The sequence below is a fragment of the Bactrocera tryoni genome, unplaced genomic scaffold, assembly GCF_016617805.1.
Source record: "Bactrocera tryoni isolate S06 unplaced genomic scaffold, CSIRO_BtryS06_freeze2 scaffold_964, whole genome shotgun sequence".
Lineage (NCBI taxonomy): Eukaryota > Metazoa > Arthropoda > Insecta > Diptera > Tephritidae > Bactrocera > Bactrocera tryoni.
This window is the reverse complement of record NW_024396615.1, coordinates 32,303-47,451: the sequence shown is the minus strand read 5'-3', so window position 1 is coordinate 47,451 and position 15,149 is coordinate 32,303. Positions and strand designations below refer to the sequence as shown.

General features: G+C 35.2%; 1 protein-coding gene across 1 annotated transcript in view; it reads right to left on the bottom strand.

Moving 5' to 3' along the window:
* Positions 1-653: 653 nt before the first annotated feature.
* The window catches only part of LOC120782153 (nitric oxide synthase-like), a gene marked incomplete at its 3' end in the record, with an annotated part of 32,125 nt that continues 17,629 nt past the window's right edge, over positions 654-15,149 (bottom strand). Inside the window, exons 2-4 of the mRNA XM_040114288.1 lie at positions 13,471-14,212; positions 4,862-4,998; positions 654-816 (exon numbers count right to left, since the gene is read on the bottom strand). Coding sequence (XP_039970222.1) covers positions 654-816; positions 4,862-4,998; positions 13,471-14,127 — 957 coding nt within the window. The remainder of the gene's footprint in view (positions 817-4,861; positions 4,999-13,470; positions 14,213-15,149) is intronic.

The following is a 15,149-nucleotide window of genomic DNA, read 5'->3' as shown; positions in this document are numbered from 1 at the left end:
CTCTATTCTGCACTTCTATACATGGCTCCATCCTCCAGCTTTTGTTATTGAAATATCAGCTTATTGATATTAATCTTTCAGATCCATTGCTGACTTTGACTAATCCCAGTAGCCCTCAATTCGTATCAAAAAAAATTTAAACTAACATAAACACATTCGTAAATCCTTAATGATGTTATATGGTATATTCATATTTATTTAATAGCTATAACGTAATATATTGGGTAGTCTTTTCGTATTTTGTCAATAGATGTCGTTGCAGTCGTATATCTCCAGTGCTATGAGTCACATTGTGTCATGCCATATAGTGTTGGAAAGGTGAGATTTTAAGCTTCATTCAACCAAAAAATAAAATCCGGGGAAGCTGAAGCAAAAGTGAGTGAAAATAATGGAGAATTTCGCTATATTTCGAAATTTTTGTATAAAAAGGGTTGCAGACGATGCTGTATCAGTTCGTGCAGCACAACTATGGTTCGCTTGCTACCGTTCTGGAAATTTCTACACTTTCATTTACACTGATGAAAGCAAAAAGTGGTCGACCAAAATGATACATATTTGTTTATTTACTTATTATTATAAATATAAAAAAAATAAGTAAAAATTTTATTAGAAATACAAAAATACTTTTTCGACTTCCTAATATAATATGTCACCTGTAATTTGGACCATTGTATGCGTCCAATGCAACGCGATGAATTCCGCCAAGCCAATTTTGCACCATAAATCAATTCGGTTTCTGTAAGTTGATAAGAACCACTAGATTCGATATTTTGACGCACTTGTTTCCAACGAGTATCGTGAGCGACGCTTGAAGCTCTAAAAAGGTTGAATGGAGAACAATTTTATGATTAATAGAATCATCATGCTTAAAATAATTTAAAAGCTGCAAGCATATTTCGTATAAGGGGGGGAGGGTTTCTGGGGTTAGGTCCAACTAACGGAGTTACAGCGTTGTAAACGACCGGCCGTGATACCTGACTTATAATGTATAAAAATAATTATTTATAAAAAACTTCAAAGCGATTTTCCCGAAAATGTTATTTTTGATGTTCGAGAACATTAGAACTCAAAATCTACTGAACCAATCCTTTTTGAAAGTTTGAACATTACTGTTTCACAGATGGGGTTTTTTTCCATTTTTTTCTACTTTTTATTAACAAATTAACCGCGATTTTTTGAGCTAAAATCGCGCTTTTTACTTCCAAGTGCTGCAAAAATAGAAAAAACAATTTTTTTAACTTAAGAAATACATCAACTTTAAAAGTCATATCAATTTTTTTGTTTCAGATGATTCGGTAACGAGTTATATATAACGAGTTTTTTTCAAGGCGCTTCTGGAGATTCACCGTCACAGGCTTATTTATTAATAGTTTTCTTTGGAAATTTTTCCTAATATACTTCAAAAGTTGCACAATAATATGTCATTAAATTTAATAAAAATTATAGTACTGATGTCGACGCAAAAAAAAAAACACAAACATATAATTTTTTTGCCTTTAAAACCAAGTTTTAAATAGTTTTTTTCACCTAACGGTAGTATCTAAACGAGACACATATAGGGTTATGTATATACATATGTATAAATTATGGGAATGACGAGAAAAGTTTAAATCCGGGAAATGCAAGCTGTAACTTGAGTAAAAATTGAGATATCATGATAAAACTTCGTATCTGGGTTCTACGAATTCGTAGGTGGGCATAATCGGACCACTGCCACACCCAAAAATCGCCAAGGGCACCTGTGGGCAAATATTTTTGAAATAGTGGGTGTCGCCCCGCCCTCTAATAAATTTAATGTGCGTACTTCACATACAAGTATTTAAGCCAATTAACCTTCTTCATGTTATTGGAGTTTTCATAAAGCCATTAAGGCAGTGCATTTGGAAAAATTCCACAACCTTATATTTAGGTATATACACATTTAACAATCCATATCGAGGTGCGTCAAATCAATAACTCCACATCCAACCAAAACTGTTCAAGCCCCTCGATATAGAATATGTGGGAGATATGCAATGGAAATTTAGACAGAATCCTTTCCTGACAATGGTTTTAAAAATGGGTTGAGTCGGGGCAATACTTCCCTGAGCCCTAATACACCTAATATAAAGATTTTCGAAAACTACAGAGCATGTTTAGCTCATAACAGTGCATCTTTATGCCTTAAGTACATATGTACATATATAAAATTGGACAAAAAAATGTTCGAACAATCGGCTGAATTTCCTCCATATGATTGCTGATTGTATGTGAGGTATTTTAATGAAAACCAGGCAAAATTTTTTTAGTTTGTGGCATAATAATAATTAATTCATAAAATCGGATCGATACTACCGCAACTTCTATATACGTATATGGTAATAATTTTCGTTTCCTAACAAATCTTATGCCGAATTTGTCGGTCAGTGTAAGAGTTAAATAGAGTATGCGTATATGGCATTTTACATCTTAAGGTATTTCCCTGGCTTTGGTTCTTGTAAGTTGCAAGAGTATAAAATGTTCGTTTGCACCCGAACTTAGCCCTTTCTTACTTGTTTTCTTTAACAACTATTTTTAATAAAAAATGTTGCTGACCATATCCGAGGCAAATTTTAACGTATTCAAATGGCAAGATTATGAATTTATTCATTAAAGTATTCAAAGCGCTCTTGCTTTTAAGATTTTTGTACATGTTATATTTTTATACTCTCGCAACAAAGTTGCTAAGGAGAGTATTATAGTTTTGTTCACATAACGGTTGTTTGTAAGTCCTAAAACTAAAAGAGTCAGATATAGGGTTATATATACCAAAGTGATCAGCGTGACGAGTAGAGTTGAAATCCGGATGTCTGTCTGTCCGTCCGTCTGTCCGTCTGTCCGTCTGTCCGTCCGTCCGTCCGTGCAAGCTGTAACTTGAGTAAATATTGAGATATCATGATGAAACTTGGTACACGTATTTCAGAAGAAGGTTAAGTTCGAATATGGGCAAAATCGGCCAACTGCCACGACCACAAAATGGCAAAAACCGAAAACATATAAAGTGTCATAACTAAGCCATAAATAAAGATATTGAAGTGAAATTTGGTACAAAGGATCGCATTACGGAGGGGCATATTTGGACGTAATTTTTTTGGAAAAGTGGGCATGGCCCCGCCCCCAACTAAGTTTTTTGTACATATCCCGGAAACTACTATAGTTATGTCAACCAAACTCTACAGAGTCGTTTTCTTCAGGCATTTCCATATACAGTTCAAAAATGGAGGAAAGCGGATAATAACCACGCCCACCTCCCATACAAAGGTTATGTTGAAAATCACTAAAAGTGCTTTAACCGACTAACAAAAAACGTCAGAAACACTAAATTTTACGGAAGAAGTGGCAGAAGGAAGCTGCACCCAGGCTTTTTTTAAAAATTGAAAATGGGCGTGGCGTCGCCCACTTATGAACCAAAAACCATATCTCAGGAACTACTCAACCGATTTCAATGAAACTCGGTATATAATATTTTCTTAACACCCTGATAACATGTACGAAATATGGTGAAATCGGTTCACAACCACGACTTCTTCCAATATAACGCTATTTTGAATTCCATCTGATGCCTTCTCTGTATAATATATAGTACATTAGGAACCAATGATGATAGCGGAATAAAACTTTACACAAATACGGTATTTGAGCTGAGGTATCCCTTGTGGAAAAATTGTCGTGATCGGACTATAACTTTTCAAGGTCCCTGATATCGAACACGAAGAATTCAGTGCCTAACCTAACCTAACCTAACCTAATTTTTCACCGAAAATATCGGTAAATCTCTCAGATATTTTCATGTAATTCAGAGGGCATCATTTTTATATTCTCGCAATAAAGTTGCTAATAATGGTATCTCGATTGCCACTTTATCATGCGAGAGTATAAAATGTTCGATGACACCCGAACTTAGCCCTTCCTTACTTGTTATCAATAAGTTTATTAGCAATAAAAATTGTTTTTTTTCAGCCATGAGTAGGCGTAGAGATGAATAAAATTTCAGTCTACGAAATGGCCTTAAAACGAGAATGTCAACTGGAAAATTATAAAAAAAACCAACGCTAATTAATTGAAGTATTATTATAATTATGTTTTCGATATTTTTCTCTCAGTTTTCTCTTATTTTTTTAAAACCAAACTGACATTATAAAGATTTTTGCTATTTTGATAATATTTTTCAATTTTTGTAATGTAAATAAAGGTTTAAACAAAGGAAAGTAAATAATATAAAATCAAAACTATTTCTCTTTATTTTATTTATTCAAGTATGTATAATAGTATAATGCATGAAGGCCTGAAATATGTTTTTTGTCATTAAACTATACTCACATTTTATTAAAAAAAATATCTACCAAACTTCAATGAGATAACAAACCCAGTTACCGATACATATGAAACCAACTGGATGATCGACAATCTTTATATTGTGACCTAGGCCTATGAAAAAATGAGAAAAAATGTCTTTAATTTTTGGCACAAAACTAGAGTATTCTCAAGAGCTACTCATTGACCCTTACATATTTGAGTTTAATAATAAATACGGTGTGATTTCAACTGAAAGCAAAGATGTCTTCATAACCATTAAATAGGGGCCGGCTATACACGATATAACCCGATTTTCAAATTATCTATTTCATATAAAACGGCCTTATATAAGAATTAAAATTGGATGTAGTCGGACCTCACTCACTTTTAAACTCTATCATCTAACCCTAAGGGCATAACTTTGTCCAAATCACCTAAATCTCAAAAAACTTTTTACCTCTCCTACATTGTAGGATGAACTGTACTCAGATTTTTAATATTTTTTTTTTTAATTTTAATTTTAAAGTTTAAAATCTTGATCACCTACCTTTTTATTGATGTAAAGTATTGATCCAAAAAGTCTTTAGCATGTTCCATAACTATATCAGACTTTCTTGCTTCAACTGGCGCCGTCCCTAGCGCCATAACACTGCTCATACATGTTGCCTTCGAACACGATAGTGACTGAAAATAAAATATTTAGAAAGCTTATGATGCTATTATTAATTCATTACTTATACTCTCACTATTTGTAAGAGCTCGTAAATATATATACATATAGTATAAAAGCTTTATAATATTTTCCAATCTTTAGACACAAATTACTTTTTTTTCTAGAAAATCTTATTTGATTAAGATTTAGGTATTCAGGAAACAGCATAAATAACATTCCTACATATACATATTAATAGATGTACATAAGTGTACATGAAGTGTATAATAAAGCTCAGGAAAAATATATTTTATGAATATCTTTATCTCTATTTTTACCCGTATAGTGATATGTTCAAAACATAACGGGAATTTTAAACTTTTGCATGTTTGTTGAGTCCTATCGTGAAAATTTATACATACTGGTTTGATGGATACAATTTTTCAGAGATATTAGCGTTGGCTTTGTCTGTCGGTTAGAACATATTATAGTAGTCGGATATGTTGGAAGACTATAACTTGGACAATACGAGGTTTGACAATTAAGTAATGAGACTGGTTTTATTGTAAACCTGTGACGTTGAAATTCCCTTTCTCTTTTTCCGGCATTGATATATGTACCATCGCTCTAGCTTGTTTAGTTCGCCTGCTGCGTCAAGTTGAGTAGACGTGTATTTGTAGTGCTCGTCACGAATATGGAAAAACGAAATCAAGAGCAACGCGTCGCGATAAAATTTTGCGCCAGATTGGGCGAAACAGCTTCGGAAACGTACGCTAAAATTGTAAGAGTGCATGGTGATAGTGCTCTTAGTCGTGCCCAGGTGTTTCGATGGCCAAATTTTACAATGGTTGTCTCCGCGCGGCCCCCGCCCGAAAAAACTCGCATGAGCAACTCGAAGGTGAAAACGATGATTATTTCCTTTTTTGATAAACGTGGAATCGTCCACAAAGAATTCGTTCCACCGGGGAAAACTGTGAATTACTATTGCCAAGTACTCGGAAGATTGTGAAAACGAGTCAACAGGGTGCGCCCAGACATCGCTCGTAACTGGATCCTTCATCACGACAACGCGCCTCAGCGTGTCCCAGTATTTGGCCTCTGAAGGGATCGCTGTGTTGCAACAGCCGCCTTATTCGCCCGACATGTCACTCTATGACTTTTTTTGTTTCCTAAAACAAAATCGGTGGTCAAAGGAACCCATTTTGAGTCGATTACGGACATCCAGGCGGCCGTGACGAGGGTACTCGCGGACATCCCAGTCGAAGCGTTCCAGAAATGTTGCGAAGAATGGAAAATGCGCTGGAATCGCAGTATAGCTGCCCAAGGGGACTACTTTGAAGGGGATGGCAGAGTTGTAGGATAATTTTCAAATATACGGTTTTTATGATAATATATATTTATAATAGATTTTTGGAGAGGCTTTCTTAGAGGTGTCTAGGAACCTATTTTTCCGAGTACCAAATGAAAAAAAATTTTTTTTTTTGAATCACTAGTATATATTTACCTAAACAAATTTTAAATAATAATATATCTATCTCGAAATTTTAAATAATAATTTGTTTTTGTCTTTCACAATAATCCAAGTAACATGTCGTGAAGATACCTCGTCAGATAACAAAGATTTCCCTACAAATACGTAAGTACTTAATTTTGATCGATCAGTCTGCTTACAGTAGTCTACGACATTTCCTCCTAGGAAACTTAATATGCCCTGATCAGGGTAAGAAACGACCAAACATTAACTTCAACTAATATATGCCTTCGAATATAAATATTTCTGACAAACTAAACACAGAAATGATTAGCATGCCTATAGTCAAATGTATAAAAAATATCGATTATATTATATTATACTAGAGGACCCGTCCACGCTTCGCTGTGGCTGATACATAGATAATACTACTACTACCATCTATACGATTTCTATTAGTTGCATTATAACTATTCGTTAATAAGATATAGCATTTTTCTGAAGCAACTTGTGTTAGTTTACAAAAAAATGGATCATAAAGCATTTCGTGTAATAATAAAGCATTGCTTTTTGGGGAACCGAGGACAATGATGCTCTAAAGAGGAAAAAGCTCTGTATAAAGTGGTTACCTCGCAAGTTCATAATCCAACAGAACAACGAATAACTGATTCTGAGAAGTGTTTGAAGTAAAACCGAATTTTTGTGTTGGTGTGTGACAATAGAAACATAGCTCCATCATTTCTCACTGGAGTTCAATCGACAGTCATTCTAGTGGACTGCACATGGTGAACCGGTTTTCAGGCGTGGAAAGACGAAAAAATCGGCTGGATTACTGAGCCAGTTATAATCTATTTCACTGCGCATTTGGTTGCAGTTCTTTTCCACTTAGCAATTGTATTAGCAATTGTATTAGTTTTGAGGAAGAATCTGTTTAAAATTGTGCGCATATATTCAAGGAAAGGAGGATGATTTGAAATATAATCTTTGTATATATGAGTTGAATTAAATTTTGACAAAAAGAGATAAAATGTATCCTATGTCTTTGCCTTGGTTCTAAGCTACCTTTCCACCAATTTTCAGTTAAATCGATTCAGCCGTTCTTGAGTTATAAATGGTGTAACTAACGCAACTTTCTTATATATGTATATGTATATGTATATAGCCGGAATAAAAAAAGCATGCGACCGAAATTGAATGATTCAAATATTGACAAATAAAAATATTGAAAAACAAAACAAACAAAAATTGAAAAAAAAGTGTATGGAAAATTGTTACTTTTTGGTAATTTTTCAATTTCCCTTAACATTAAGGAGGATGAAAAATAGATGTTGTCCGATTCTCCACCCTAGCCGATATGCACGCTAAGATTCACGAAAATCGGTCGAGCGGTTTCAGAGGAGTTCAATAACGTACACCGGGACACGAGAATTTTATATATTAGATTACAAAAAATTAGATATGTACATACATATGTATGTAATTAAATTTGTGGTCTTATGCAATATGCTGCCAATAAATTTGATTTTTTTCTTCATTGTTTTTATGAAAGTCACTTATAATTTATTTTGTTTGTCCTCTACAGCAGGATGAGCCCTAGATATTTCACTGTATGCGCTGGTTTCAGACGGATGTCTCCCATTCGCGGCAGCGGTCACGTTCACTTTTTCAAAATCTTTAGCGTACAGATGACCCATACTACTACAATCTTCTGTACCAAATTGCTGTTCTATATCTTAATTGAGGGCTAAGTTATTGCACTTTATACGATTTCCTGTAATGGCGTTTTATGGGCCTGACGATGGTTCTATTACGTCCATCTACAAACTTGTCTTTACTTTTTTGCCAAGGAACATATTTAGATACCAAGTTCATAAACGAACAGGCGGGCGGACGTACAGACAGACAGACAGTCACACGGATTTGAACTTGTCTCGTCATTCCTGTCATATGTATATATAACCCTATATCTATCTCGATTAGTTTTAGGTGATACATACAACCGTAAGGTGAACAAAACTATTATACTCTGAAGCATGGATCAACTCAAAAATAGGTATATTGCTATGAAACATGTGTATCAAGTTTCATTACGATATCTCAATTTTTGCTCACGTTACAACTTGCACAGATGGACGGAGAGACGGACGAATACAGTCACCCAGAATTGAACTCGTCACTTTATGCTGATCCTTTATATATACAAACAACCGTTAGACGAACAAAACTATTATACTCTACAGCAACATGTTGCAAAATGCACACGCATAATTTTTAAGCATTGCTCATACACAATGTATCAAATATTGTTTTAAGTATATGTGTGTGCCAAACAAAATTATACTATCAAAATTCCCGTTCACGGTATCTAAGGAAAAATAATAAAAAGTTTGTTTTTCCCACCCTAATGTATACAATATATATGTACATATAAATGTGAATTACAAAAACTATCAGCATTGCACACTTTTTAGTTTCACAAACAATTTTTTTTGGGTTAAATATACTGTGGGAGAGAAATTATTTTTTGCACATTAAAGCACTTCCGGGTGGGAAAACGGGTGAAGAACAAATACAAACTTTGGCATAAAGCGCACACTTGAAATGACGTGGGATGACAGCGCAAGGCCATGCAAATGTACGCATATACAAGTGAGCGTTGGTACTTAATATGCAAAAGGCTCTTTGCTAACTAAAATACGCTCATGTATTGGAAGTCCCGCCAGAAAGTCTCTGGAACTCAACTCGTCTGGTCATCGGCATCACTTTTATATACATATCTCTATATTTATCTCCATTACTTTCAGGTATTACAAATAACCGTTAGATGTACAAAACTATTATACTCTGTAGCAATATGGGATAAATAGTATTATATAGATATTAAAATTCAAATTGTGTCAACTTCAACCCAGCTAATTGACGCAATAGCGACTCTGCTGCTTTTAATTAAGACGCATTCCGACTATACGACCGGAAGTTGACTTTAAAGCTATTCACTGATGCCTCTAATTGGTTAGTCGAGAAAGAGAGACATGACAAACATCAGCAATTACTTCCTGTTTGCTACCTTAAACTTCTTATGCTACTACACTACGTTAGCGTTGTTGCGGCGGTTGCAAATTCTATTGTATTGCACTGCTAATTAAGTTGACGCTCATATTGCATTGCAATTCCTCCTTGTGGCTGGAATGTCTCGCAAAATGTTGCACTGAGTATAGTAATATTGTCGCATGTGTATTATTTGCCACAAGGTAAACTAAATGAGATAATCATGAAGTGCAATATGTAGTATATCAAAATGTTCTAAATAATGATATAATGCAACAAGGCTTTGCCTATTAATTAATTCACATACATACATATTTGTTTCCTTTATACTTTCACAAATTGTGTGATTGTTTTTGGTTTTGTTCGAACGTACCCCTTTCATAATTGCATTTCTCTAAGCTTATTTGCTTGAAATTTAAATTCTTGAAACAACAAAATGTATTCATTTTATTAATATATTTTAATCGGATCAACGAAAATTATATTAAAATCATCCAGAATTATTTTATATTTAGTTGATGTGGAAACGGCAACCAGTCGAGTTTTTTATATATTTGAGACCAAAGTTTAGACCAACCACATTCATATTTAGTGATAAGCCACATCATTTTTAAGAAAACTTGTCCATTTGGTCAATTATTTTCAATTACTTTGCAGAAATGCTGGGATGCTTCCTGCCATTTTTTTTTTTTGAATAAGGGATAATATTTTTCTTATATTATATTTTAAATTAAACATTGTCAATGTACATTTCCACATCGATACAAATTTTATTAATTTTTCAAATTTCACTTTTAAATCTATCAAAATCTTCGACTGTAATGACAAATGTCATTAGGATTATATACTAATCAAGCCTTTACTCATATTCGTTGTTAAGGATGTTCATAAAAACATTTGAATCCTTATCCAATTACAACCTTTTTTAAACTTTATATTGTCAAAACAATTTGACCAAAAACGCAAACATGGAGATTCATGAGGTTCTTGCTACGCTTAATTATTTCACCAAGGGTCCCCTAACATTTAATTCAACAAAATGCGTCATGGAATAAAACATATAATATACTACTTAGTTAGTCGAAGATTTGGTGCAACCACACGCGGATGCTTGTTACAATAAGTCTTCATATTTTATTTTGCTTGATTTGTAACAAATAAATTACACAGTTGAAAAAGGAATGAAGTCGAAAAACCAGCGAAGTGATGTTATTTTTCTTGTAAGTCTTGTTTTCCAAACACCCCCAAAATCTCGAAATTAACTTAAAAAACCGATTTTCTAACTTTTGCATACTAATAGTATATTAGCTAATTATAAGCCGATTTTTAATTTAAGAGGGTATTCTCATGTATCACTTCGAAAAATCGATTTTTTTTATATTTTGACAGTAAATTCTATTGGAAACATGCTGTGAAAAATTCAGACCGAAATTCATAGTATTTGATAAGTTACAGCTCATAGTGTGTCGTAAGCGACTGTATACCAGGCGCCATGACAAGTCTGCAGCTGCGACATTTCTAAACGCATTTTTCTCGAATCCTCATTTTCTGAAACTGTCATGGTCCTAAAAAGAAAAGTATTCAACCGATTGCCTTAAAATTTACATATGTTCTTCTACTCATTTATAGTTATCGTCCCTACCAGAATTGTTTATTTTCGAAAATATGTCCATATTTTTTTAAAACGATTTTTAACGAAAAAAAATATGATTGTCGTGACTTTTTTTAAGTTCGACATTTTTTTTTAATGAAATTGATTATTTTTGGTAGAGACGATAGCCGCAGAACTACTGAATAATAATCCGTTCGATTTTTTTTATTTCAGACAACATGAACATCCGCTGTCACCATGACCAGTGAACTACTTTTTTTTGTTGGGGACTATTTTAATTAAAAAAAAAATATATTAAAAAACCAAAAAAAAAAATTTTGTACATTTCAAAATACAAATAAAAATATATTAAAAAATTAAAAACAAACAAATTTCACGCTATGCCTGGAATTTTCCTTAGTTTCAAAGTGCAAGGCCAACTACAGCACAAAATAGAATCACAGTTGCCACCACTTAATGAACAGCCACAATTTTTACAGATGTATTTTATTGGAGATGACGATGCGGAGACTGATAGTCGATATCAAATCATCCAAGGCGAGGAGCGAGCAAATTCAACATCTTAGTCCATGAATTTAAGTCCACGCACAGCATTTCCTTAACGAGTAGCATCCGAGCCGCTACAATTCACCGGTGGCCGTCGAGTACGATGACTGTGTTGCTAGAATTACAAACACTCACCGATATTATTATGCCCTACAGTACCCATTGTTTTACGGGAAGATGAACCGACCATTACTCAAGATATTCATTACGATGACATGTAGCCCAGCCTGAACCGAAATAAATAAGGGGTTGATGGCCGGTCCAAAACCAACAGACCGATACGACATCGTCGCTCGAGTCTTTTGTATAAAGATACAAAAACTGGGAGATCTCCTCACCAAAGATCAGGTGTTCGGTTATGTACAGTGTTTTATGCTCTCTATTTAGTGGCAAAAACGAGGACTGCTGCAAGTCCATTTAAGTTGTTTTTGCACAGTTTCCCGATCCCAACAAATATAAAAAGTTATATGATACCGTCATAAAAAATATGATCCACGGACCGTGCGGCGTACTGAACTGTACGGCCCCTTCCATGAAGGACGGAAGCAGCTCGGTCCAGACTATCAAATATATATTTAATATATACCTCCCAAACGGCAGCGAGTGTATTTTACAGAGGTAAATCTGCGATATTGAATTACACATAACATAGTGTTATTGTGTACGACTATTGTTGACTAGAATCAGACCCAGTTTTCAATCGTTCAAAGTCGTTGATGGGCAAAAAAAAGGCCGTTTTACGAAAAACATGTGAGGCGATGGGGTCTCTAAAAGGTGACAGGATAAAACGATGGACGACGCCATGGCACTTTGCGAGAAGCACGTGAGGCGATGTTACTTAAAGACGACGATTACTGGGGCAAAACGATGGGCGACAGTATGTTGTGCCAGTCAGCGACTAGGTTGAGAGAGCTCTTTACTATTATTATAAGCACCTGCGGACTACCCAACCTCCGGCAATTGTGTGTCAGAAGACATTGCTCGCCGATACGAAGAGATAACAATAGCCAACGATGACATACATATGTAATTTTTATCGAAGCGCTGAAAATTATTGAGGATTTTTATGATGGTTGGAAAATTACTGCCCCACAAAGAACAGATGAGTTGACCACAGATATGGTCAGAGAGCTTGGTTATGACACTGTAGCTTTAGGATTTCAAGTCAACTAAACAGAACCTATGTTACTACCGGAGAAAAAGCAAATTCAGTAACAAACCGCGTTGCTAACGGATAACAGTTTTTTTCTTGGACGCACTAGGCAAAACTTTCTTGCTTAACTTGCTGCTGGCACAAGTACTAAGTGGTGGCAGAACCGCACACTTATGGCGGCAAAAAAATTTATAAAAGATTATTAAAACAAGTTCCAGTTGAAGTAAAGACCTACATATCAATAGACACGGTGATGACAACTGACGACACAACTATATACCCTGTAGAGTTCTTAAATTCCCTCCACCTGCCAGTGGTACCATCCCACAATTTGAAACTCAAAGTTGGTGTGCCTGTCATACTAATGCGTAATCTGGACGCGCCTAGACTGTGCAACGGCACTATAATTGTTACTGGGGGGACAAAAACAGAATACTGATACCCACAATCCCTATACCTTACACCTCCCTTTCAAACGCTTACAGTTTCCTTTGGAAGTGGCTTCATCTCTCACAGTAAATAAAAGTCAAAAATAATCTCTGAAAATTACGGGCATTCGCCTGGGCACCTCAGATATCTGATAACATTAAGTAATTTGATATCTATCGAATATATGGATTTATGTTGTGGTATTTACTTTACAAAACACTTTTGTATAAATAATATTTACTCACCTCTTTAGCCTTACAGTGCAAAGTATCGTAAACCTCTGGACGACCTTCGATATTCTTTAGGCGCACCGGCTTACGTATGAGTATACTGCGTCCCTCTTCGTCAATGTGAATAAAACTACCAGCACGCGCACGAAAATCCTGCGACATTTTGCGCTGTCCGGTATTCTTCGGGGTAGGTGAGAGCTCGCGAGCTTTGCCCCCGCCTCCCCCACTGTTGCAATTTACATCGATTTCCACAATAACACCAGACCCACTGCCTACCACCGAGCTGCGCCCCATATGCACCGTCGAGTTTTTAGCATTATCAGCTTCTCGGCCTGATATACTCTGCCTTTTTGCGTAACTTTGTCGGTTGGGAGTGCAATCGGTACTTTTACTCCCACCTGCTATTGTCATTGCTGTCAGAGATACAGTTTGCTGCTGCAGCTTTTCGTGTGGCTGTTTAATGTATATTTGCGACCTTCTGCTGTCATTTTCTTTTTCGTTGCACATTTCCGGTGTTGGTGGTGAGGAATGATAGTTTGGTTGAATTTCTTCGTTTGCTTTTGCATTGTTTTGTTGTTGCTGCTGTTGGCTTTGTTGGTGCGTGGGAGTGTTGGGCATACGTTTAGCAGCTACCAATCGTAAATTCTCGAAAATTGCGCTGAAGTGCGACATTTTGGGACAGTTACTCGCTTAGTCTTTCACTTCGTTACCGAATCACACACGTCTTTTTACTATATCCTTTATTTTTTTGTTTTTACTTATTGACACGATTGTAAACATCAAATTCATTTATTATTGTTCATGTAATGATACAAGTTATTTGAAAATATTCGAGCCTCAACCCACAAAAACAAAATATTCAAATGTATTTTAAATTAAATTTAGATGATCCAAGTAAGGAAGAGCTAAGTTCGAGTATAACTGAACATTTCATACTCTTGCAACTTGCAAGGCTTAAAGACAGTTAAGTACCTTCAGTTACATAAGGCTTGTTAGATGCATGGGGTCTATGGCGAGTTTCACTCCATTCTATTTATTTTAATCAGCGTTATAAGAAAAATACGCTCTCTCAACTTTATTAAATAACTCTCATATTGGCTGATGTATGCGGTATAAAGTCACCCGGAAGTTCGAAAACATTATATAAGGTAAGGAGCTAAGGAACTTCCCTTAACGATTCAACTCCCAGACATACTACTATCATGAAAGGAATTCTCTGAATTTCAATCGTATATCTCATACATTGACCATTACCTTCGGTAAAAAGTCAATTATAACCAATGGGTCCACATATTTAGTACCCTAGGGGCTTGAACAGTTTTTGTTCGACTTACGCAATCCACAAGGGGACACTGGAATATAATAGTTTTGTTCACCTAACGGTTGTTTCTATCACCTAAAATCAATTAATATAGATCTAAGGTTATATATATATGACTGTATACGAGTCGAGTTGGAATCCGGATGTCTGTCTGTCCGTGCGTCCGTCCGTTTTTCTGTGCAAACTGTAACTTGAGTAAAATTTGAGATATCGTAATGAAACTTCGTACACGTGTTGCTTGCCATAACTAAGCCGCAAATTAAAATATAAAACAAGTAAGGAAGGGCTAAGTTCGGTGACATCCGATGTCACCGAACATTTTATACTCTTGCATTATAAAGTGATAATCGAGATTTCATTATCCGTCATTTAC